At 46.5% G+C, this 24,930-nt stretch overlaps 1 protein-coding gene across 3 annotated transcripts in view; it reads right to left on the reverse strand.

Annotated features, from left to right (window-relative positions):
* CTPS2 (CTP synthase 2) overlaps positions 1–24,930 on the reverse strand; it is a 1,490,982-nt gene that overhangs the window by 401,209 nt on the left and 1,064,843 nt on the right. For all 3 annotated transcript variants that reach the window (XM_069205035.1, XM_069205036.1, XM_069205034.1), the window contains one exon: positions 7,812–7,908. In XM_069205035.1, the coding sequence (XP_069061136.1) occupies positions 7,812–7,908 (97 nt within the window). The remainder of the gene's footprint in view (positions 1–7,811; positions 7,909–24,930) is intronic.

Consider the following 24,930-nt stretch of genomic DNA (forward strand, 5'->3'; position numbering starts at 1 on the left):
GGGACCAGTGGTGCCTGTAGTCACCGGAATCTGGAGTGCACCGGCCACCAGGGCAGCCAGTGTGGCACGGAGCCACAGCACAGACAGTCCCCCACCTGTGAAGCATCAGAAGTTGGCCAGTGCCCGGCGGGAGAGGGTGAAGACTCCAGCCACCAAAGCTGCTCCCAGGGGTCCCGTTGGGAGTGTGGAGTCAGCTGTGACACCTTCCAAGGTGGGGAAGGGCCACAAGAAACCCGGCAAGTCTGGGAAGAGCTGCACGGCGGAGAAGACCGCCATCATCCCCGCTGCCCAGGAGGCCACTGCCAGCACCAGCCCAGCTGCCCATGAGGCCACCGCCAGCACAAGTCCAGCTGCCCAGGAGGCCACCGCCAGCACAAGCCCAGCTGCCCAGGAGGCCACCGCCAGCCCAGCTGCCCAGGAGGCCACCACCAGCACAAGTCCAGCTGCCTAGGAGGACACCGCCACCACCAGCCCAGCTGCCCAGGAGGCCAGCACAAGCCCAGCTGCTCAGGAGGCCACCGCCAGCACAAGCCCAGCTGCCCAGGAGGCCACCGCCAGCACAAGCCCAGGAGGCCACTGCCAGCACAAGCCCAGCTGAGCCATGAAGGACCACCAGCAAAAGGCCCACTGGGCCATGAAGGACCGCCAGCAAAAGGCCCGTTGGGCCATGAAGGACCGCCAGCAAAAAGCCTGTTGCGCCATGAAGGACCGCCAGCAGCTGAGACCCTGCAATGGAGACCGCCATCTGAAGCACTGCTGAACAGGGCACCGCCATCTGAAGCACCGCTAGCCCATGAGCGGCAGAGGCACTGTCGCAACTGAGTCCGTCACGGGGTGAATGATGCACTCTGGGCACCATGCCCCCTCCAGAACCAGTGGAGACTGTCATCCACTACCTCTGTCCTTAACAGGATGAAGCACTCTGGGCACCATGCCCCCTCCAAAACCAGTGGAGACTGTCATCCACTACCTCTGTCCAAAACAGGATGAAGCACTCTGGGCACCATGCCCCCTCCAGAACCAGTGGAGACTGACATCCACTTGAGAGACTGTGGCTTTCCACTCCCCAGGATTGAACAGTGGGCAGACCACCCACTGTAGAGACTTGAGAGACTGTGGCTTTGCACTCCCCAGGATTGAACAGTGGGAAGACAACCCACTGTAGAGACTTGAGAGACTGTGGCTTTGCACTCCCCAGGATTGAACAGTGGGCAGACAACCCACTGTAGAGACTTGAGAGACTGTGGCTTTGCACTCCCCAGGATGGAAATGCGGGCATGTGGCCCCCTCGTGGATTTGTCGTCGTGCACTCAACCGGCTGAGGTGCCCCCCCTCTCCCTCCCCCTGAGCTGCCTGTTTTCTTGGTATCTGATGCCCCTGCAATGTTCTCTCCGTCATGGTCGGGGATCTTGTGTGGGCCTCGCCCATACCGTGTGGTCCCAGTGTTCCACGGACTATCTTAGTGCACTACCTGGACTACTATGCTTGGTATATATTTTGTACATGGTGTATATATATATATTTCTGCCTACTTGTTTTTAATATATTACAATGGTTACACTAATTTTCTATTGTCTTTGCATTCTTCCGGGGGGTTTGGGGGGTGTTACTGTGATGTATTGATATGCAATTGTGCGTGTTGTAGTGGGTGAGGGTGGGGGTGTTGCATGCGTGTGTGTGTCCCTGTTTTTTGCCTCCCCCTCCCCTGTGTCGTAGGTGCAGTTCTCACCGTGGTCTTCGCCACCGGCGTTCGTGCTCCTGGTAGAGGAGCAGGAAGACTATCGCAGGTAGAATTTGGAGTTCCGGGTCCACGGTGTCCTCGTTCCTCGTGGGGTGTGTAGAGGTGAGCGTTTTCCCTTCGAAATTCCTGTTTCTGCTGTGTTTTTATCCGCGGTGAATCCACCCGGGAAAAGGTGGTGGATTGGACTGTTGTAATACTGTGGGTGGTACTTTGTCTCCCGCCTGTCTGTTGGCGGTGACCGCCGCGCTGATTGTTTGTACCGCCGTGGCGGTCGGAGTGTTAAAGTGGCTGTCTTTGTTGGCGGTTTCCGCCACAGTTGTAATTGCAATTTTTTTACCGCCGGCCTGTTGGCGGTTTTACCGCCGCTTTAACACCATCCGCCAGGGTTGTAATGACCACCTTTATTTTTTTTTATGAAATTGGCATGAGGGAGCGACCCCTTGGGCAAGGGTCGCTCCTGAGCGGGGGGGGGGGGGAGGCATTTTTTTTTAAAGGCCTTTTCTGCCTATAATTAGGCCGATCTAGGCACCAGGGAGCATTTTTTTTTAAAAAATATTTTTGAGGCAAGGGTCGCTCCCATAGTGGGCAAATTATATTTAGGCCATTTCTGCCCCCCTTGGGGGCAGATTGGCCTATTTTTATGGGACAGAAACCACTAGACACCAGGGAGTATTTTTTCCCGCGAATTACACACAAGTGGAGCGACCCCTTGGGCAAGGGTGGCTCCCAGGGTGGGCATTTAAAAAAAAAACATTTTCTGCCCCCCGGGGGGGGGGGGGGGGGGGTGGTCACAGAAACCTCTAGGCACCAGGGATTTTTTTTTTCCACGAATTTCACACAAGGGGAGCGACCCCTTAGGCAAGGGTCGTTCCCCTGGGGGGGGAATTTATTTTTGGTCAATTCAGCCCTCCTGGGGGGCAGATCAGCCTATTTTAATTGGGCCGATCTGCCCCCAAGGGGAGCAGAAACCACTAGGCACCGGGGATTTTTGTTGTTGTTTTTTTTGTTTGTTTGTTTTTTTAGAGATGGAGAGCGACCCATTAGGCAAGGGTCGCTCCCCTAGGGGGAAAATTGTATTTAGACCATTTCTGCCCCCCTGGGGGGCAGAGCAGCCTATTTTAATTAGGCCGATCTGCCCCCAAGGGGGACAGAAACCATTAGGCACCGGGGATTTTTGTTGTTGTTGTTGTTTTACAGATGGGGAGCGACCCCTTAGGCAAGGGTTGCTCCCCTGGAGGGGAAAATTGTATTTAGGCCATTTCTGCCCATCGGCCGATTTTAGGTCAATCTGCCCCCAAGGGGGGCTGAAACCAATAGGCACCGGGGATCTTTTTTTTTCTTGCGCCAACGTCACGCAAGGGTTGCTCCCCGGCGAGGTGGGGTGGCGGGGGCAAATTTATTTAAGACCATTTCTGCCCCCCTTGGGGGCAGATCGGCGGATTTTGGGTCAATCTGCCCCCAAGGGGGGAAAAAACCACTAGGCACCAGGGATCTTTTTTTTGCGCCAATGTCACACAGGGGGAGCGACCCCGTAGGCAAGGGTCGCTCCCAGGGGGGGTCATATTTATTTTAGGCCATTTCTGCCCCCCCTGGGGCCGGCTGAGCTAGAGGCCAAAATCCACAGGTAGGCACTTTGTAAAAAACACCTCTGTTTTCTGTGAAAAAATGTGATGTGTCCAGGTTGTGTTTTGGGCCATATCCTTTCGTGGGCGCTAGGCCTACCCACACAAGTGAGGTATCATTTTTATCGGGAGACTTGGGGGAACGCTGGGTGGAAGGAAATGTGTGGCTCCTCTCAGATTCCAGAACTTTCTGTCACCGAAATGTGAGGAAAATGTGTTTTTAGCCAAATGTTGAGGTTTGCAAAGGATTCTGGGTAACAGAACCTGGTCAGAGCCCCACAAGTCACCCCATCTTGGATTCCCCTAGGTCACTAGTTTAAAAAAATGCACAGGTTTGGTAGGTTACCCTAGGTGCCGGCTGAGCTAGAGGCCAAAATCTACAGGTAGGCACTTTGTAAAAAACACCTCTGTTTTCTGTCAAACAATGGGATGTGTCCACGTTGTGTTTTGGGGCATTTCCTGTCGCGGGCGCTAGGCCTACCCATACAAGTGAGGTACCATATTTATCGGGAGACTTGGGGGAACGCTGGGTGGAAGGAAATTGTGGCTCCTCTCAGATTCCAGAACTTTCTGTCACCGAAATGAGAGAAAAAAGTGTTTTCTTGGTCAGATTTTCAGGTTTGCAAAGGATTCTGGGTAACAGAACCTGGTAGGAGCCCCACAAGTCTCCCCATCTTGGATTCCCCTAGGTGTCTAGTTTTCAAATATGCGCTGTTTGCTAGGTTTCCCCAGGTGCTGGCTGAGATAGAGGGCAAAATCCACAGGTAGGCACTTTGCAAAAAACACCTCTGTTTTCTGTGAAAAAATGTGATGTGTCCACGTTGTGTTTTGAGCCATTTCCTTTTGTGGGCGCTAGGCCTACCCATACAAGTGAGGTACCATTTTTATCGGGGAAACTTGGGGGAACGCTGGGTGGAAGGAAATTTGTGGCTCCTTTCAGATTCCAGAACTTTCTGTCACCGAAATGAGAGGAAAAAGTGTTTTTGTTGGTCAAATTTTGAGGTTTGAGTGTTATTGCCCCTTGTCTTTCTCTACATTTTTTCCTTCCAAATGTAAGGCAGTGTGTAAAAAAGACGTCTATTAGAGAAATGCCATGTAATTCACATGCTAGTATGGGCACCCCGGAATTCAGAGATGTGCAAATAACCACTGCTTCTCAACACCTTATCTTGTGGCCATTTTGGAAATACAAAGGTTTTCTTGATACCTATTTTTCACTTTTTATATTTCAGCAAATTAATTGCTGTATACCCGGTATAGAATAAAAACTCATTGCAAGGTGCAGCTCATTTATTGTCTCTTGGTACCTAGAGTTCTTGATGAACCTACAAGCCCTATATATCCCCGCAACCAGAAGAGTCCAGCTGACGTAACAGTATATTGCTTTCAACAATCTGACATCACAGGAAAAAGTTACAGAGTAAAACGTGGAGAAAAATTGCTCTTTTTTTCACCTTAATTTCAATATTTTTTTATTTCAGCTGTTATTTTCTGTAGGAAACACTTGTAGGCTGTACACAAATGACCCCTTGCTGAATTCAGAATTTGGTCTACTTTTCAGAAATGTTTAGCTTTCTGGGATTCAGCATTGGTTTCTCATCCATTTTGGTCACTAACTGGAAGGAGGCTGAAAGCACAAAAAATCGTAAAAATGGGGTATGTCCCAGTAAAATGCCACCATTTTGTTGAAAAATTGGGTTTTCTGATTCAAGTCTGCCTGTTCCTGAAAGCTGGGAAGCTGGTGATTTTAGCACCGCAAACCCTTTGTTAATGCCATTTTCAGGGAAAAAAACACAAGCCTTCTTCTGCAGCCCCTTTTTCCCATTTTGTTTTTAAAAAAATGAAATTTTCACTGTATTTTGGCTAATTTCTTGGCCTTCTTCTGGGGAACCCACAAAGTCTGGGTACCTCTAGAATCCCTAGGGTGTTGAAAAAAAAGGACGCAAATTTGGCGTGGGTAGCTTATGTGAACAAAAAGTTATGAGGGCCTAAGCGAGAACTAGCCCAAATAGCCAAAAAAAGGCTCGGCACAGGAGGGGGAAAAGGCCTGGCAGCGAAGGGATTAATGTAATTTGCCAAATTTTTTCCTGAAACTTTTGGGAAAATTACATGAAATTATGTGAAGTTTGTAAGAAGTTTATGGCCTGAATCTTGAGTGACCTTCCGAGGCAACTGCACAACGCACATAGAAAAGTTGCTTTAGATAATGTGACTAGAACGGCTTCTGAACAAAATGGGCCAGATGTAGCAAAGGGTTTCACCCATTCTGTGTCTATGGGAAAATGTGTTCGTACATATGGCCCAATATCTCTCAGGGTGAAATTTTCTCCTTGAACCAGTCCTTCAAATACAATATTCAAGTAAAATGTATGTTGACTGATTTCGTTTTGGGACTATCTTGTAACACCCACAGTTAATCTAATTAAGGCAAGAAATATGTATCCCTGTTCATAAAGATGAAACTGGTCCTGCTGGTTCGGATGAATGTCCCCTACATGGAGGGGTACCACAGGTGCAGGGAATGGGGTGGTAGGAACAGGCTCCTCATGTGGCAGGGACTCCCTGTCTGTGGCTGGCAGTGGTGTACTTTGCCTTGATGTGGAGGGACCACACACAGGTACAGATGTAATGGGAAAAGCCTTGCACATATGGTGATAGATGTCAGATAGCACCCCGGTCGGGGAGCTCATTCTTTCATTATGGTTCCGTAGATCCAAGATGTGCTCCCTCTGCACCTCCTTGATTGCCCAGAGCTCAGTTACCACCTGGCCCAACACGTTTTGGGACTGCTGTATTGATCCTGGACTTCGTCAATGGTAGTCTGGCTGACAATAACCCCAGAGGCCTCACTTGGCTTTCCCTCCCATTAGCCTATGCCCTTGAGGAAGTGTGCCCCATCCCACTGGGTCCTGGCAGAACTGGAGGCTGTGTTGGTGTTGTCTCAACAACAGCCAGGACTGAGAAGCACAGGATGGGTGTGTACCTCCACAGTGCACAAGGAGTGGAGGTGTTCTCACACTGAGGTATTGTTACGGCTGTGGTGGGAGGTGAAGGCGTGGGCTGAGTTTGGCTCACTGGAGCTGTCTGGCCAGACAGATCAGATGGACCAGCTGGGTCCTGATCATCTGGACTTGCATTAGTGGACTCCTCACTGAAGGCTTGCTCCTGGTCTTGAGTGGAGGTGACTTGCCTTGCAGACGGTAGTCTACTGGGCCGGGTTGTTGGACCTGTGAAGGTTGCAGGGAGAATTAAATTAATACATAATTTGGCATTTAATGTGTCTTTGTCTACAAATGGGCCAGCCTAAAAAACAGTAGAAACAGTGATAGACCAATTAGGCATGTGTTTTATTTTCATTATTTTGCACATACAGCCTGATGTACACATATGATAACTCAAGTGCTGATGTTGTCGAGATGTCCTGAAATGCAAAAGTGTTATTTCGGAATTGTATGTCACATGTAGCAGACTTTGAACCCAACACAGTGGTGAGTAGATTGAAGTACTGGACCATTCCAAAGGCCTAGCAGGCAAAAAAACATTGGAATCAAAGTGGTTCAACTTACAAATATAACTATTTGGTCACCATATGAACAGTGCTAATTAATTTGTGTGTGGCAACTACTTCTATTTCACATGCCAAAAACACATTACAGGAAACCTTGGTTCAATAGACAATGCATTATGTAAGCATTTTCATCCATTTTATGTCGCTGTGAGCAGGTGCCAACATGTTGGTGATACACAAGAAGTGACATTTTAATCCATAGCATGACATGGTAACTGTCAAATGCACCAGTTTCTGAAATGTGTGTACATACAGAAGTAAAGGATGCAAAAACAGAGCACCATGGTAGCTGCAGTCATCTGTTGACACAATCTGTAGCTTCTATCAGTTTATGAATTAATAAATGAACAAATGAATACCTCTGTTTATGAAACATCACCAATTGGGGTTGGCTCTTTCTTGTGGGGCTCTAGATTAACCACAGGACCTATATACAATCAGAAAACTCAAACACCCACATAACCTATACTACATGATTACTGAGCCATTTGATTTTAAAGACAACACTTGCACACTCCAATACAGCGAGTGCTAATACGTAAAATAATAAACGTTTACTTAATCACACATTTCACAATTTGCACCTGCATATTCTCTAGGTCAAATATAGGTTGATGTGTTTAGAAAGTAAACATGCAGAAATAAATGATCCATTATTCACCTTCCACGCGCAAAGATTTGTGACTGTCTGCATCGCTTCACCCACAGGTGGCAATTTAATTTCCAACAAGACATAACACGTTTATTTTTATTATAATGCAGGGATGAACATGCACTCCACAATAAAGACACAGATCTTTAGCACTATATTTCAGGATAGAGGCTTGCTCACTATGTCTTAAAACTCAGCAGCAAAGAGAGAACATATCAAATCACCTACTTAACACCGAATCCTCCGTTTTAAACACTGTCCGTCTTTTCCCCAGCCTCATTGTACCGCCCATATCTCCAGGGTGATGCTCTGGCATATCAATGACCTGGAATAAAAATAACCATTAAATACCAATAAGTGATGACGAGTTACACATAATAAACGATAAATAACTCGTGTTTCTTGTAATGCAACACATATATCTAAAGATATGTGGCCAAGTTCACATAGTGTTTTCCATAAGCAAGTGTAATTTATAAATAAGTCACAAAGTGATCGATTAAAGCCTACATTCAACTCTTTGTCAATTTATTACTAGTGTAAATCCCAGAGCTTTATCCATAAAATCAGTATTTGCGGACATTCACAGCCCACACATAGAAATTAGTGCCATGGAAAATCTCTGATAACAATGGATGTCCGCAGTAGCAAAGTTAGGGATGGGGTGACATTTCCTAGAAGAGGGGTAGTTGGATGGTCATTAGGATGCGAAGAAAAAGAAAAACTGGTAATTTTCTGGATATTCAACATACTCGCCTAACTTTTTATCCCCTGATTTATAGATGAAAAGTAACTTCAAAAATGTCTGTAAAATTAAGCATACAAATGCATTGAAAAGTTTTCTTTTTATAAGCAACACATTTTAGTAAACTTAGGGGTAAAATGATCTCCTAAGGGAAAATTGATTTCCCAAAATAGAAAAGAAAAATTAAAACTCAGTGAGCTAATGCAGATTTCGACCTCACTTATTCCACAAAACTGTCTTCCCTGTTCTGTCTTCCCTGTAGATAACAGAAAATATGCAAGGATTTGGCCACATGAATAGCGTTACAGAAATAGGTCGAATTTCTACATGAACAGCAGGTTTACTGCGAGCAACTAACAGCACAATGTGCAAGTAACAGACGCCTAGGATAGGTGCAAATGGAAATGTTTGTAATTTAAAAAGACGTAATCTGTGTAAAAAGGATAGAAGGTAAAATGCAAACGTACGAACTGCCTACATCCTTGTGAACATACCCAGATTAGGCACATACACAACCTGTCATTTATGTTGCTCCATTTACACTAGGCACCTTAAAAAGGCTGGCAAATCTTCTGCACTGTTAGTTATAAATACCTACATGTGTATCCTATATTACAGTCCAAGTAGAATTTGAGAGTTAAATCCGTTTTAGTGAAATCTGTGAATCAAAATAAATAGAAAGCTTTGCAGCTCTTTAAATTCCTTGAAAACGTTTTCATTCTTTTGTGTCTATTTGAGGAAATTACATTTCAGGGTTTAAAATACGAATGTGAGCAGTACCTCGTGCGCTGTTAGGCAGCTACGGCTCTGTGTCCGTCATCGTCCATGCCGGATAGGACACTGCAGTTCCTATATAGGCGCCACCCCGGTGCACTGATGTCAGATTATTTTCATGAATTTCAACACCGGAAGCGCAGAGGTATAAAGACACTGACTAATGTGGCGTCAAAACTAAGGCCTAAAAGGGAAGCAAAAAAACAAAAAAAAAGTTTATATAGGGGGAGATTTTAAATAAAGAAAAAGTGGTCCTGTGCATAGTACTCCCATATAGACCACAAAAGTCAAAATGAACAGTTCCACTGGGGGATGTAAATCCTAATCCCAAACCAAAAAAGGAAAAGGAGGTCCCTGTGAGTATCCTGAAACAGGAACAAGAGCCCTCACTCACCATATGGTGACATGCTTCATCATCAGGCTCTGCTCTTCATCAGGTCGGCGCTGAAATGCCTGACGGGCTTCTGCACTGCCCAACCTTTATTCTCACCCAAATTACCTAAAAAGAGTTGGTCATCCACCTGGAACCACCAAGCCTGCAACTCCTCTCACCACAGGTGGAAGAAGGTGACCAAAACCCAGTGAACACGGGCCCTCTATACCATCCAGCCAGAAGCTGTGTCACACATGGACCAGGCAGTCGAGAGCTTCTCCAACAGGGATAACCAAATGCACCACCATTGTTGCCCCTATGAAGCCAGCCAACACCAACAAAACGTCAAGGCAAGCAGGCTGGTATAACCCAGAAGTCAGAACAATCAAGCACAACTGCAAACACCTAGAGAAGCAATGGAACAACACCAAAAAAACCTAGGAAACCAAAAGAGCAGCCCTCACAAACCACATTGAAACAAGCGCTAACCACATGATGGAACTCTTCAACATAGTCAGGGAATTCTCCTGCCTATCAGCCACTAGAGAACACTATTTGCCCCTCACAAGAGCACTGTGACACCCTGTCAAACTACTTTCACAGCAAGATAGAGACCATATACAACAACTTTGAACCCCAACCCTCTGGTTTCAACGTCAACAACTCCGACCCAACTGCGCACACCAGCCATGCTATCACCACATGGACTCCGCTCACCATGCAGACCACCTCAGTCATCAGGTCCTCCGTCCACTCTGGAGCTCCCACCAAATTCTGTCCCCACCACTTTTTCAACCTCAGAACCAAGGAAATCAGCGTGGAACTCACCAACATCCTCAACACCTCCATCACCATGAGGGCCTTCAGAGAGAGATGGAAACACGGTAAGACCCCTCCTGAAGAAACCCGCTGCCAAACATGGTGGGCTCAAAACTTACCACCCTATCTCACTACTCCCATATCCCGCCAAAGTCCTTGAGAAGGCCATCAACCAAAAGCTTACTGAAAACCTGGAGAAATACAACCTGCTCAACACCTCCCAATTCAGCTTTTGAGCCAACCACTGGACTGACAGTGCCTTGATCACAGCTAATGATGACATCAGAAACCTCCTCAACTGTGGTGAGACAGCAGCTCTGAGTCTCCTCAACCTATCAGCAGCTTTTGACAATGTATCTCACCACACCCTAATCAACAGAGTCAACAGCATCAGCATTCAGGGGAACGCCCGGAAGTGGATCGCATTCTTCCTCATTAGACGAAAGCAGAGAATACACTTGCCTTCCTTCACCTCTGAACCAAAGAGCATCATGTGAGAAAATGCCTCTTTTGCCATGTGTTAGACTTTTCATCCTTGGCGTGGTCTCCCTTAACTTTTTGCCTCTGTTCCACAGGTTGTTGATGTGTGCTGGACTCTGATTTTACTGTTTTATTACTCTGGGCACTTTACCACTGCTAACCAGTGCTAAAGTGCAAGTGCTCCTGTTTAAAATGTGTACGTAATTGGTTCTCCATGATTGGCATATTTGTTTTACTGTTAAGTCCCTAGTAAAGTGCACTAGAGGTGCCCAGGGCCTGTCAATCAAATGTTACTAGTGGGCCTGCAGCACTGGTTGTGCCACCCACACAAGTAACCCTGAGATTGTGCCACCCACACATGTCTCAGACCTGCCACTGCAGTGTCTGTAAGTGTATTTTTACACTGTAAATTCGACTTGGCAAGTGTACCCACTTGCCAGGCCTAAACCTTCCCTTTTTTTACATGTAAGGCACCCCTAAGGTAGTCCCTAAGTAGCCCCAAGGGCAGGGTGCAGTGTATGGAAAAGGTAGGACATATTGTAATGTGGTTTATATGTCCTGACAGTGAAATACTGCCAATTTCGTTTTTCACTGTTGCAAGGCCTGTCTCTCTCATAGGATAATATGGGGGCTACCTTTAAATATGATTAAAGTGTAGATTCCCCTAGAGAGTAGATGGACATGTAGAGTTTAAGGGCCCTGAACTCACAATTAAAAAATACATCTTTTAGTAAAGTTGATTTTAAGATTGTGCGTTTGAAAATGCCACTTTTAGAAAGTGAGCATTTTCTTGCTTAAACCATTCTGTGACTCTGCCTTGTTTGTGGATTCCCTGTCTGGGTCAGTTTGACAGTTGGGTTGTTTTTCACCTCGCACCAGACAGTGACACAAAGGGGGCTTGGGTGTAACCTGCATTTCCTGATTAGCCATCTCTGCTAGGAGGGAGGGGTGGAGTGGTCACTCTCATCTGAAAGGACTGTGCCTGCCTCTGACAATGCCGGCTCCAACCCCCTGGTGTGTGTCTGAGGCCTTGCCTGGGCAAGGCAGGATTTCACAATTAGGTGTGAGTCCCCTTTGAAGAAAGGTGACTACAAAGACTAAAATGGGTATAAGAAGGGCACCCAAATCTACAGACTGTAGAAACACTTTTGGAACCAAGAGGAACCTCTGCCTGGAGAAGAGCTGATAGCTGAGGAAGAAGTGCTGCCCTGCCTGTGACTGTGCTTTGTGGAGCTTTCCTGCAGTGCTGCTTCTGCCAGAGTAAGAGGGCAAAGACTGGACTTTGTGTGCCTTCCATCTTGTGAAGAAATCTCCAAGGGCTTGATTTAGAGCTTGCCTCCTGTTGTTTGAAGTCTCAGGGACAGCAAAGACTTCTCTCTGCCAGCACCTGGAGTTTCTGGAGAGACTCCTGCTCTGACAAGTGCTGCCCTATCCAGTCCCTGGGCCCTTGAAAGGAAAGCTGGTGGAAATCCAAGGAAATCGACTTCGGACGACTCCGGACCGACGCCGCTGCTGAATCCGGTAACGCCGCCTGCACCTGACGCCGTGACCTTCGGTGGAACGCGACGCTCTTCGCAGGCCCGACGCCGCTGCAGCCCCGCTGAAGTCCGCGGCTCCGTGGAAGTCGCCGCACCCCGTCGTGACTGACGCCGCTCGAAGCGCGTGGATTCAACGGTTCGCACAGACGCCGCGATCCCCGACTTCGCGCATCGGCTTGTTTTCACTCTTCACCAAAGGTACTGTACTTGGGGGTCTACACGACTCCGTGTCCGGCGCCGCTGGTGTTGGCTTGTTGGGAACGACTCTGTCACGATGCCGTGTTAACATCTAATTGAAGCATTTTTGTTTCTAAGCGCTATTTTTGAGTTTAATCTCTAAAAATTCATAACTTGACTTGTGTATGTCGGATTTTTGTCGTTTTGGTCTTGTCTTGTTTAGATAAATATTTCCTATTTTTCTAAACCAGTGTTGTGTCATTTTGCAGTGTTTACATGAAGTTACTGTGTGTGTTGGTACAAATACTTTACACCTAGCGCTCTGAAGTTAAGCCTACTGCACTGCCAAGCTACCAAGGGGGTAAGCAGGGGTTAGCTGAGGGTGATTCTCTTTTACTCTGACTAGAGTGAGGGTCCTTGCTTGAACAGGGGGTAACCTGACTGTCAACCAAAGACCCCATTTCTAACACCATGATTAGCCCCCACTTTTTGCCTGGTATTTGATGTAGTCTCAAAGTTGCTAACCAGGTTCCCTGGGACAAACTTCTTTCCCTAAAACTGTTGTGATGCATTGGCACAATTGGCAAAACCCTTAGCTGCCACTATAAGTCCCTAGTAGGTACCCAGGATATGGGGTACTGAGGGTAGGCCCCTGAAGGCAGCAGCACGGATTGTGCCACCCTCTATCGCAATGCATGCAGTAGCAATCAGCACTGCCACTGCAGACTGAGTGTTCTAATGAAGTCCTTAAATACAAACTCGACATGGCACACAGCATGTGTGCCCTGTGCACCACACCCTGAATGTACTATAGGCAAGTCACCGCTCTGGCAGGCCTTCCAGCCCTAAGGCAGGGTGCACTATACAGTATTGTATGTGTGGGCTTAGATGCTTGAGCAATATGCCCCTACTGTGTCTTTGCCAAACCAGGGACATGGTAAGTGAACAGAGCAGCTGTTTTAAAACATGTGCTGGACACTGGTGAGTAGGAGTTTCACAGGTACATGATGGCTACTCTGAACCCTGGGATGTTTGGTATTAAACAACTCTGAATGATACATCCAAACTGGTACCAGTATTGGATTTATCCCTATATGTACCCAGGGGTCACTTTAGAGGTGTCTGCTGCAAAAGCGAACTACCCTGGCATAGTTGCTGGCCGGTCACAACCAGCCTGCCACCATCAGACAAGATTCTGGATCCCTGGGGTGAGAGATCCTGTTCTCTGGGTCCCAGAACAAGGCCCTTCCTGGGTGGAGGTGAAAAAAACACCCGCCCTCAGGAATGTGCACTGAATTGCTAGTGAGCTATAAAGGGCTTACCGCCATTGAAACTCAACTCCCAAGCCTGTTGCAGCAGATGGCTGTCCCATTGCAATCCCCCAATTTTGGCAGGAGCCACAGCGGGAAACCACACAAAGGACAGGAGGATTGGTCATCCCCGGCTTGCACCACCGCTAAGGTGTTGCATGCGAGGTGACCTCTACCTTTCATTTTCCTCCATCTTGCATGGAAGAAAAATAGCCAATCAGGTGTAAGGAAGTGACCTCTGCCCACAGGAAGAGGTCACTTGGTGAGTGTAGCTACTCTAAGGTATATGACACATTGGTCACTACCAGGTATTCCCCTAATCGCCCACTAAATACAGTATTTAGTGAGCATCCCTAGACCAAGAAATCAGATTCCAAGGACATGAGAAGACCAGCAGCAAAGAAGACCCAAGCCTCGATAACTGAAGCTCTGCTGCACAAAGAAAAGGCACCAAACCCTGCCTGCTGCACCCAGGACATGACAATCACTGCTGAGGAGTTGCTGGAACACAGGACGGACTCTACAAACCCACAGAGGACCTCCACTCTTCAAGAAATGACCAAAGATCTCCCCCCAGAGTGAAGACATCACTCTTCTGCAACAAGGAACCAAAGACTCAGTGAAGGCCACTTCACTTATCGGCTGCTGACCAAGGAACCGGACTCTGCAGCCAGACTAAACTCCACCTGACAGACTGTGAGGATAAACCTTGCAGGTGTGCCAACTTTGGTGGCACTGCGCCCTCCATTGGCCAAACCGTGCAATACCCCTAGGTACTGGTCACCTCACATTGGACACCAAGAAGGACAGTCCATTCCAGACAGTAAAAGAACCAGGAGGAAACCCTGGTCGAGGGACTTCAGAAACCACCAGGACCTCCCTCTAGAGTACCCCTTGCTGACTTGCAAGTGACCCTCAACGGGATCTACCTCCTTCTTCCAAGGGCTCCTTTGTGCATAGCTCCTGGCTCACTGATTTGTTCTGCACCCTGCTGCCCAGTGCCCTGCACCGAAGAACCACCTGTACCCCAAGGATCCCACACCCCTTGCGATCTCGACTCTCCAAGGGGACCCACCAGACCTACCTTTAAGTCCACCTGTGCAGTACTTTTCCAAGTGGTCCCTCCACTGGCATCAGCTGCAATGACTTTCTGCAGCTGCTCCCACCAAAACCAGGAGGCGCCCAAACTTCTCCACTGAGTCCATAGTACCCACTGATGACCTCGACATACCTGCAAAAGGAGACATTGGTAAACACACTGCCTGATTTTATATGCGTTTTCAAAGTATTTCCTCCATTGATTCCTAAGGTGCATAATTACGTACAAAAAGACTATTTTCATTAAAACTTCAATAATTCATAACTTAAAAAGCACTTACCCGAGTTTTATGATCTTGGTCTTAACATGTTTATAAAAATCTGAAGTATTTTTGTAAATTATTCATTTGAGTGTGTGGTCTCATTTATTGATACTGTGAGTACAACAAATGCTTTGCACTTCTCCAACATTAGCCTTACTGCTCCACCACGCTACCATAAAAATTAGAACATTAGATGGTCTAGTTTTTACCTCTGTAAACCAACATGTGGTTGCCTGGACCCCCAGCACAGTGTGCCTGGATTTGCACACGACATGGAGGGCCAGCCTCCTACACAATATTGATGGCATATTCAAGGATTAGCCCTCAGTCCCACCCTACTTAACACTTACATGACTCCCCTCACAGACATTGTCATAACCCATGGACTCAGCATCATATCCTATTCAGACGACACACAACTCATCCTCTAGCTCACCAAAGACCCCTCCACCACCTGAACAAACTTCATCCACACCATGACCAGTGTCGCCAATTGGCTGAGAACCAACTGCCTCAATCTCAATTTGGACAAGATGGAAGTACTGCTCTTAGGGAAAACATCTCCCTATGGGACAACAGCTGGTGGCCCTCCTAGCTCGTACCCACACATGCACCAACAGACCATGCCTGCAACCTCGCCATCATCCTCGGCGACAGACTCACCATGAACTGCCAAGTCAAAGCAGTAGCCTCCTCTTGCTTCCACACCCTCAGCATGCTCCGCAGAATCTTCAGGTGGATCCCTGTCAACTCCAGAAGGACTGCCACCCAGTCCCTTATTTCAACCAACTAGACTAAAGCAACACTCTCTACTCCGGCATCTCCACTCAGCTCCTCAAAAGACTCCAGACCATACAGAACGCAGCAGCCAGACTCATACTCGACCTTCCCAAACGAACCCACATCACACACCACCTTAAGAACCTCCACTGGCTCCCCATCCAGAAAGATGCCATTTCAAGCTTCTCACAAACACCTACAAAGCTTTAAAAAATGAAGGACCTACCTCAACCCCTACATAAACTTCCAGGTAGAATGCAAGCGCTCTTTTAGGTCCAGGCGGTGAAGTCTCTACTCTTTCTTAGAAGGATGTGGGGTGCATGAAATGTAGGCAAGGTGATGTACTGGCCTACATGAAAGGGCATAATCACTTTTGCAGATAGGAGGCTCTAGTGGGAAGCACCACTTTGTCAGGTTAGATGGAAAGGTAGGACGGCTTAGATGACAATGCCTGTAGCTCACTAAAAATGTGTGCCCAGTATGATTGCTTGGGCCCGGTCGTTCTTGATCTTCTTGAGAACTTTGGGCAAAAATGGTATGGGCGTAAAGGTGTACAGGAGCCCTGAGTTCCACTCAAGACAGAAAGCGTCTCAGAGTGATGGATGTCTTGGAAACTTCAATGTGCAAAACTGCTGACATTGCACATTCTCTGTGGAGGGAAGCTGAGAAACCAAGGCTCTTTCAACTGCTGAAAGAGACCTTGTGCCACCTTTGCATGGAGACACCATTTGCGAAACGCCAGGCATTTTTGTCTGAGTTCATCCCACCAGATGTTGAACCACCAGGGACATGCTTGTTACAGTACCACATGGCGGTGGTGTTGTCCATGAACACATGCATAATTTTCCCTTTGACAGAGGGAAGAAAGGCTTTTGATGCCAGGTGGATCACACAGAGTGCCAACAGGATGATGTGGAGTCCAGTTTCCGCCAGAGGCCAGATTCCCCTATCTACACCTCTCCCACATGTTCCCCAATCCCAGTAGTGAGGCATCTGTTACTAATGTGAGATCTGGTTGGGGAAGGGAGAGGGAAATGCCTTGGACCCAATCGTGGCTTGTTAACCACCACTGCAGATCTTTTGCAGTTACCTCCGAGACCTGGACATTGTCAGAGAGATTCCTCTGATGCTGCACCCATTAGAACTTCAGGTCCACTGCAGAGCCTGCATATGTTACCTGGCATGTGACACCAGCAGGATGCAAGAAGCCATAAGGCCCAGCAGTATCAGAGTAATTCTCATCGAAATTCAGGATACAGGCAGGAACATCAGTATCATAGCCTGAACATCCTGGGCTCACCACTCGGGAGGATAAGCTCAAAAATGTCCAGAACAGCTCAAATGAAAGGGATTATCGGAAAGGGGGTCAGGTGTGACTTCAGCATGTTTATAGTGATCACCAGTGAATGCAGTAGGTCCGTCGTAGTCTGGAGGTGGGAGATGACAGAATGGGGTGAGCCTGCCTTCAACAGCCAGTCATCAAGATAGGGGAAGACTGAAACCCCTGATCTCCTACAACCACTACGATCACCTTTGTGGACACCCGAGGGGTGCTGATAAGGCCAAAGGACAGCACTGTGAACTGAAAGTGCTTTGGCCTACAGAGACCAGCAAGTAATATCTGTGGGCAGGCAGACAGGCAGGACGGAGATATAAAAAATAAGCATTCTGTAACTCCAACACTACAATCCAGTCTCCTGGGTCCAGAACAGATAGGACCAAAGCCAAAGTGAGCATCTTGAACTTCTCCTTCTAAAGGTAGAGATTGAGGGACTAAAGATCTAGGATACGGCAGAGGCCTTTGCCTTTTTGGGGACCAGAAAGTAGCAGGAATAGCACCCATGACCTACTTCTGGCACAGGAACTCTCCATAAGGCTCTTTTGGCAAAGAGAGCTGTAACTTCCTCACAGAGAAGTGACAAGTGATCTTCCATCATCCAATTGTAGGATGGTAACATGGATAGAGGGTCAGTCTCAAAGGGGGACAGTCAGACTAAGAAGGCTCAGAGGCTGCTGCAGAGAGGGGGCGAAGGACTGTCCAGAGAGCTGGCCACCTGATCCATGAGGTTGGTGGATCTTGTGCCTGGGTAGCACTCATGCAAGGTGGCTGGCCGGGAGTGGAAGTTAGAGGCCCCTTCAGTAGCCACAAAAGTGGCAAAAGGAAGACAGAGGGGGCTGCTGTGAGGCCCAAAGACCAGGCCGTAGCCCAAGAATCCTTGAACTGCTCAATCACCAAGTCTGCTTTGTCTTCGAGGACACATGTGGCATCAAATTCCATGTCCATCACGGAAGTCTAGACATCCCCTGAAAAGCGAGACGTCCACAGCTTGGAGTGGCACCTCAGGGCCACTGTAGATGAAACCGCTTTGCCTACTGAGTTGATTCTGTGCGGTCCGCAACAGATTGTGAACTTCATGGCGTCCCTCCCATTGGCAACAACCTGAGAGGGTACAGTTCGGGGCTCCTCCAGGACCTGTGATAGCACTTGTGCAACCATATCGCACAGCATGTGGTAATAACGTCCCAAAGAGCATGAAGTGTTCACAGACCGCAATGCAAGGCTGGTGGAAGTAAATATCTTCTTGCCAAGTGAGTCCAACATTTCGGATTCCCTATTCAGGGGAGCAGAAGGGAACTTGCCCGGGGAGGTAGAGGCTTGGACCACCAAGCTCTCAGGGGTGAGGCTTTGCATCAAGAGGCTTGTGCCCCCTTGTGAAGGGTGGTGGTGGCAACAATCGTCCTGTTCACAGAAACCCCTGTGCTGGGTTTGGATCAGTTACTTAGTAGGACGTCAGTGAGGACCTCGTTAAATGGATGTAAGGGGTTCTGAGATGGAAGCTCCCGGTTGTGGCACCTCTGCCAAGAAATTAGTCTTGACGGCCACTGAAGGCAGTTGAAGTTCCAGGACCTCAGCCATTCTTCTCACCAACATAGCATAAAACGCCTCTCCTCCATAGCCAAGGTAGGGGGAGAAACCATGCCAGTAACTGGAGAAGCATCCAGTCTGCTGGCCTCACCCAAGTCTTCATGCAGTCCATTCCTTCATTCAGCTGATATTCCAAAGGGTCCAGTGACCCCCCATTCATCCCGAGGCCTAATCCATAGTAAAAGTGCTCAAGATCTGATCTAGAAAGCAAAGCTCCTGCCCGACACTGGAGTCAGCGTCAAAGGATGCCCATCCCGTTCTGTGTCAGAGTCAGGTCTTACGATAGGGATAGTATTGCCAGTAGGCACGGACTGTGGCAGGAGAGCTGGTGTCGGGTCAGGGAAGATCGAGGTGGAAAAACTGATGCCGGTCCAAGTATAGGACTGGATGCCTTTTATGAGGATCATGGCCTCATAAAACTCTCAGAGTTGGGGAGGGGTCGATCGCGCTCCTGGAAACAAGGGGAGGCATGGAGTAGGCCCATGTGCAGGATCCACAGAATGAGGCCTTGAGCTTTGCCGTTCCCTCATCTCGTTGGCCAACAGCCAAGGAGAAGTCAAAGAACGCTTCAACTTCTTGAACTGCTTCTTAGGCCTCAACTTTCCCTATCGCCCAGAGGACTTGGAGTGGGATGACGACAATGGAGGAGTCCAGACCGATTCCAGGACCTTATACTTGGCCGAGATCTTGACTTACATGTATTTGAGTGTTGGGTCACCATCAGCTTCATGGACCTCTCACTCAAAGCCTTCAGATGCACGGCCCAACACACAGAGCCTGACGTCAGGTCATGTTTGTGCTCCAAGCACCAAGGGCACACAAAGTGTGAATTCATCACGGACATCGCCCAATGATAGGATCCACCGGGCTTGAAGCCAGTCTTCGTGGAGGACATCCTCAAAGCACCAGGAGTAAAACACTCAGAAAATGCTCAACATAAATTGACTGACAGGTAGCTCTGTTCGGATCAGCGCTTGCGGACATGGAAATAAAAGAACTAATTTCAGCATGCTGGGGTGGTGCCTGGATAGGAACCAATGCAAAAAAAACAGATGATGGACGGAATGCTAAACAATGCGAACATTCAACCCCAGTCACAAAGATCTCTGTTTAATCTATTGTTTTTTAACTCACCACTCCAGCCCAGTTTGGACCCAGCCATGTGCAATCAGTCTTGACACTGTTCCTCATGGGAACAGTCCAGCCCGAACTGCCAAGCCAGGTCCTCCCTGGACCAGAAACAAGCATCCTAGGACCAGTTGCAGGGTATCACCCTTCATCAGCTAGGCTAGCTTGAGTCCAGAGGTGCAGTGAACATGGGTCCCACGTCTGGGCATACCCTTCCCACTTGACGCAACAAATGTAAAAAGAACAGATGATGGACAGAATGCTGAACAATGCAAACATTCAACCCCAGTCACAACGATCTGGGTTTAAGCCATCGTTTTTTTGCTCACCACGCCACCCAATTTTGGACCCAGCCATATGAAAATCAGTCTTAACCCTGTTCCTCATGGGAACAGTCCAGCCCGAACTGCCAAGCCAGGTCCTCCCTGGACCAGAAACAAGCATCCCAGTACCAATTTCAGGGTATCAGCCTTCATCAGCTAGGGTAGCTTGAATCCAGTGGAGCAGTGAGCATGGACCCACATCTGGGCATACCCTTCCCACTTGGGGCAACAAATGCAAAAAGAACAGATGATGGACAGAATGCTGAACAATGCAAACATTCAACCCCAGTCACAAAGATCTGGGTTTAATCCATTGTTTTTAAACTCACCACTCCATCCCAGTTTGGACCCAGCCATATGTAAATCAGTCTTGACCCTGTTCCTCATGGGAACAGTCCATCCCGAACTGCCAAGCCAGATCCTCCCTGGACCAGAAACAAGCATCCCAGTACCAATTGTAGGGTATAAACCTTCATCAGCTAGGGTAGCTTTAATCCAGTAGAGCAGTGAGCATGGGACAAACATCTGGGCATACCTTTCCCACTTGGGGCAAAAAACATATCAAAAAGAACAGATGATGGAAGGAATGCTGAATAATGCAAACATTCACCCCCAATCACAAAGATCTCAGTTTATTCCATCGTTTTTTTGCACACCACACCACCCCAGTTAGGACCCAGCCATGTACAAATCAGTCTTGACCCTGCTCCTCATAGGGACAGTCCAGCCCGAACTGCCAAGCTAGGTCATCCCTGGACCGGAAACAAGCAGCCTAGGACCAGTTTCAGGGTATCACCTTTCATCAGCTAGGCTAGCTTGAATTCAGTGGCACAGTGAGCACTGGACCCACATCTGGGCATACCCTTCCCACTTGGGAAAACAAATGCAAAAAGAACAGATGATGGACGGAATGCTGAACAATGCAAACATTCACCCCCAGTCACAAAGATCTTGGTTTAATCCATAGTTTTTTTGCTCACCACGCCAACCCAGTTTGTAGATAGGAACCGAGACATCATATCCGGCGTAGACGATAGCAATGAGGTACGCTGAGCCGATCGACGCCACCCAAGGGCGCCCAGGGGTAAAGCTCACAAAATGTTTCCAAATCCAGTATGATGCCAAGGGAGGATTCAAAGGTAAGGAATCTGCAGCTAGAAGTCTCTATCAGATAGGCCAGGGCATACACTGTTCTAACATCTATAGACATTCAATCCATGCACATTTACAATTGCTTTCTAGATCAAACTTTATTGGAAATCTGACCTGGAATATACCTATCTTAATGTAAGAATACATTAAGATGGAATGTAATAAAATATAGAGTGCCATCCTACAAACAGTGTGAATACAACACAAAGATAAATCTTGATACAATTCCAATTGACTCCACAAAATGGTGAGAGTTTGCCCGCAAAAGGAGACAATTGCTGTAGATGTAAGACACAACAAGTAGGGTTTCAACACACAGTATTGGAATGTTCTGTAATTAAGGACAGGTGGAAAGAGATGCATTCCAGGAAACTCTGGTTCTCAGGACTAACAGAAGCTGTCAACCAAGGACTTTGGTTTCAATTGAATTTCAAAATAGCATACTCCAAAATACAGAAATAAGCTCTGGCTAGTAGAGGGATTAATGTTATCTTTTTGAGAAACTTGAAGTGTTTAAACCACTAACTGTGACATGGCTTATGGATATCATCAGAATAACACAAAAGAAAAAATAACTTTCAGACAAAGAAGTCAAGTTGATATTCTTGATCCCATCTGCAAAAATTGCTTGTGCTTATACCATCTGTGAAAATATTCTAAATGCAGATGGTAGAAAGATCACTGGAACATTAAGATACCAAATCTTTTCATCCCATCTTCCATGTGAAGGGTGTCGTGTGATATGTTTGGTTTGCATGTGTCTAATGGGCTTACAATATGTAACATTGTGTTGTTATTTACACCTGATAAAATTTATAGGAAAAATATAGAAATATTTTTTTCATTTGTATGTTCAAAGGGTTAAGTGCATTAGTTGAGTATAACATATGGTATTATATTTTTATTTCTTTTTTAATTTCGTTTTATTTCCTGTTATTACTGTAACATTACTTATACAATCATATGTAAACTATAAGTGAGCATCGTTCATCCCGTTTAAATGAGTGTACATTTTAAAATTAATAAATCTACAAAGGGATAAAACGAATTATATGTTTTCATGGCAGATCGGATCCCATTCTAACAAACCTTCGAATAATAAAAAAAAATTGAAGATGTGGCGACAGAAGGAATTATGAAAGATAAAACAAGAGTTCTAACTTATTTCTTGCAGGTTACAAGGAGAGGTCTGAATTGGGAGCATAACGAAATGAGCTTTTGTGTTGTCACAGGTGATCTAACGCCAGTATCTTTGGAATAAAAACAAACTTTAACTAATTGAGCTATGTGAAAAAAATAAAAAATTGTGACTCAAACTTACATATTATGTTCTGCAACAACAACATTAACCACCTGATCAACAGTGGTGGCTGGTGGATTTTAAAGGTGGTGGGGCGTAAGACCAACCATGCAAGCTGCACCCAATCTTAGATGGATCAAACTAGCAATAAGTGAAATTTATCACATACTTTAAATTCTCTACCCAGGCGTATCAGTTTTCAAGTGTGTTAATTAGTCCCTCCTCCAGGCACTCCTAATCGAGGCATAAGGTAGCGTCACTAGTATATAAACATGTGACAGGCAGGTGGATGCAGCACACTAAGCAACACTTAATTTTATATTGAGCCCTTGTATTCAGGCTCTAATTTGTTTGAAATCTGAGTGAGTGTGCTCTGGAACGTCCTAGGCTGTTTTTTCGAACAACTTTTCTTTATTTACTATTTTGAAAATAAGTGTGACCCTGGATTATATGGTTGATTGAAATGTTCGCACAATTACAACAGTTTCATCAAAACATTTACCACAAAACCGTGCATTAAGCATGTTGCGTCTATAAATAAATCTTCCCTGGGAGGGTGAGCAGTTGGACTGGGACTGCATGTCTTTCACATTAACACTTGTCGACACGCTCGCCTCAACCATAACACTGAGGGAAAAAGGACTGCCATTCTGTTGCTCCAATACAGTGTGCAGGTACTGGAAGAGCAATTAGTCTGAACCCCTTAGTGATAGCAACAGGCATTGTGAGACATCCCCATGGCTTTCAGCTCTAACTATAGCGCTCTCAATTGTACCCTGCAGTATGCAGCATAAAATACTTGTGTGTTGGATACAAGTCAAAGCCAGAGAAACAAATCTGATGACATTTAATACTTGGAGTATACAGGGACATATCTACACCATATCACATGAAGTGTAAAGTGTGATATGAAAAAGAACGCATAAGTATTCTTTCCAGAGAAAATAAACACTGGGCTCAACACCCCTGATCCATCTCTCTCATTGGTAACAAACTCACAACACATCATCCTCCAGATGAAAGTCCTAGTCTAATTGTTCAGCACAATGGAAATAAAAAAAAAAAAACGTTTTATTCATTGAGGCACATAGCAGCAGGCTCCATAAGAAGATATGAGATTGTCAGAAAGGAAGCGATTGGAGTAGGAGAAGGGTGAGCAACTGAAAGCTGGAGCCAGGTGCGAGCCAGGGGGCTGGCTTTGGCTCAGTTAGAAGTAATTTTAAAACTTCCAACCTAAAACCAGATGAGCTCTCACAGGAGGTGATTGAACCTAATGGCTACAGTTGTTGACCATATAACATGGGAACCCAGGTTCAAATCCTGGCCTCACTTTAGCATTATAGCATTATGTGAATCATGACAAGTCTCTGTGCCAGAAAACCATCATGCAACATGGCCTGAATCTGTTACGAACCACTCTTATGGCCTTAAAGAAGGTCTGTGTTGCTATTTAACATTGCCAACAATAAAATGTCTGCGTGTCACCCCACGCTCCAATCACATCCTTTAAAAGTTGAGGAAAAGAATGAATCTTACATGTCAGAGGGAGATGCACTCTAGTGTGTGTACTGCACAGAATGAAACTGGAAAATCTGGGATCAATCCTGGTTACCCTGCCAAATCAAAGTGTGTGATCCTAAGCAAACATATTCTTTCAGCAAGCCCGTGTTCAATATCACATAGTGGAGCACTTTAAAATACTTGTGTTCACGATGTGCACTCCTAGTTCGCAAACAGCTTGATCACCTGGGCCAGGGTGGAATATTTCTCCCTTCACATCTAAAATCTCTAACTTTTAAATGACATTTCTCAGTTATAATCTGATACACTAGGGTGAAAAGCTTTCAGTTTTTAAGAAATACACGTTTTGAGTTTTGAATGAATCTTATCAGCCTCATTAAAACATTGACCACCGAGCAGCGCATTAAGCTAGACTAGAGTTCATTGTTAGTTAGCATGTTTATTGCATGAAATACATGGCAAATATTGCCAAAGCTCAGCTTGTGCGCTGACTGTAAGCGCCAAAGAAGTACCTTCGCTTCCCCTGTTGATTTTGAGTCTTGCCCACTTCTAATTGGATCCCTTGGAGTGGCACGGCAGAACAGAGGTCGTGAAGAGAAGGAATTAAAACAAAAAAAATGATAACCATTTCCTTATCTAG

The sequence above is a fragment of the Pleurodeles waltl genome, chromosome 8, assembly GCF_031143425.1.
Source record: "Pleurodeles waltl isolate 20211129_DDA chromosome 8, aPleWal1.hap1.20221129, whole genome shotgun sequence".
In the NCBI taxonomy this organism is placed as follows: Eukaryota; Metazoa; Chordata; class Amphibia; order Caudata; family Salamandridae; genus Pleurodeles; species Pleurodeles waltl.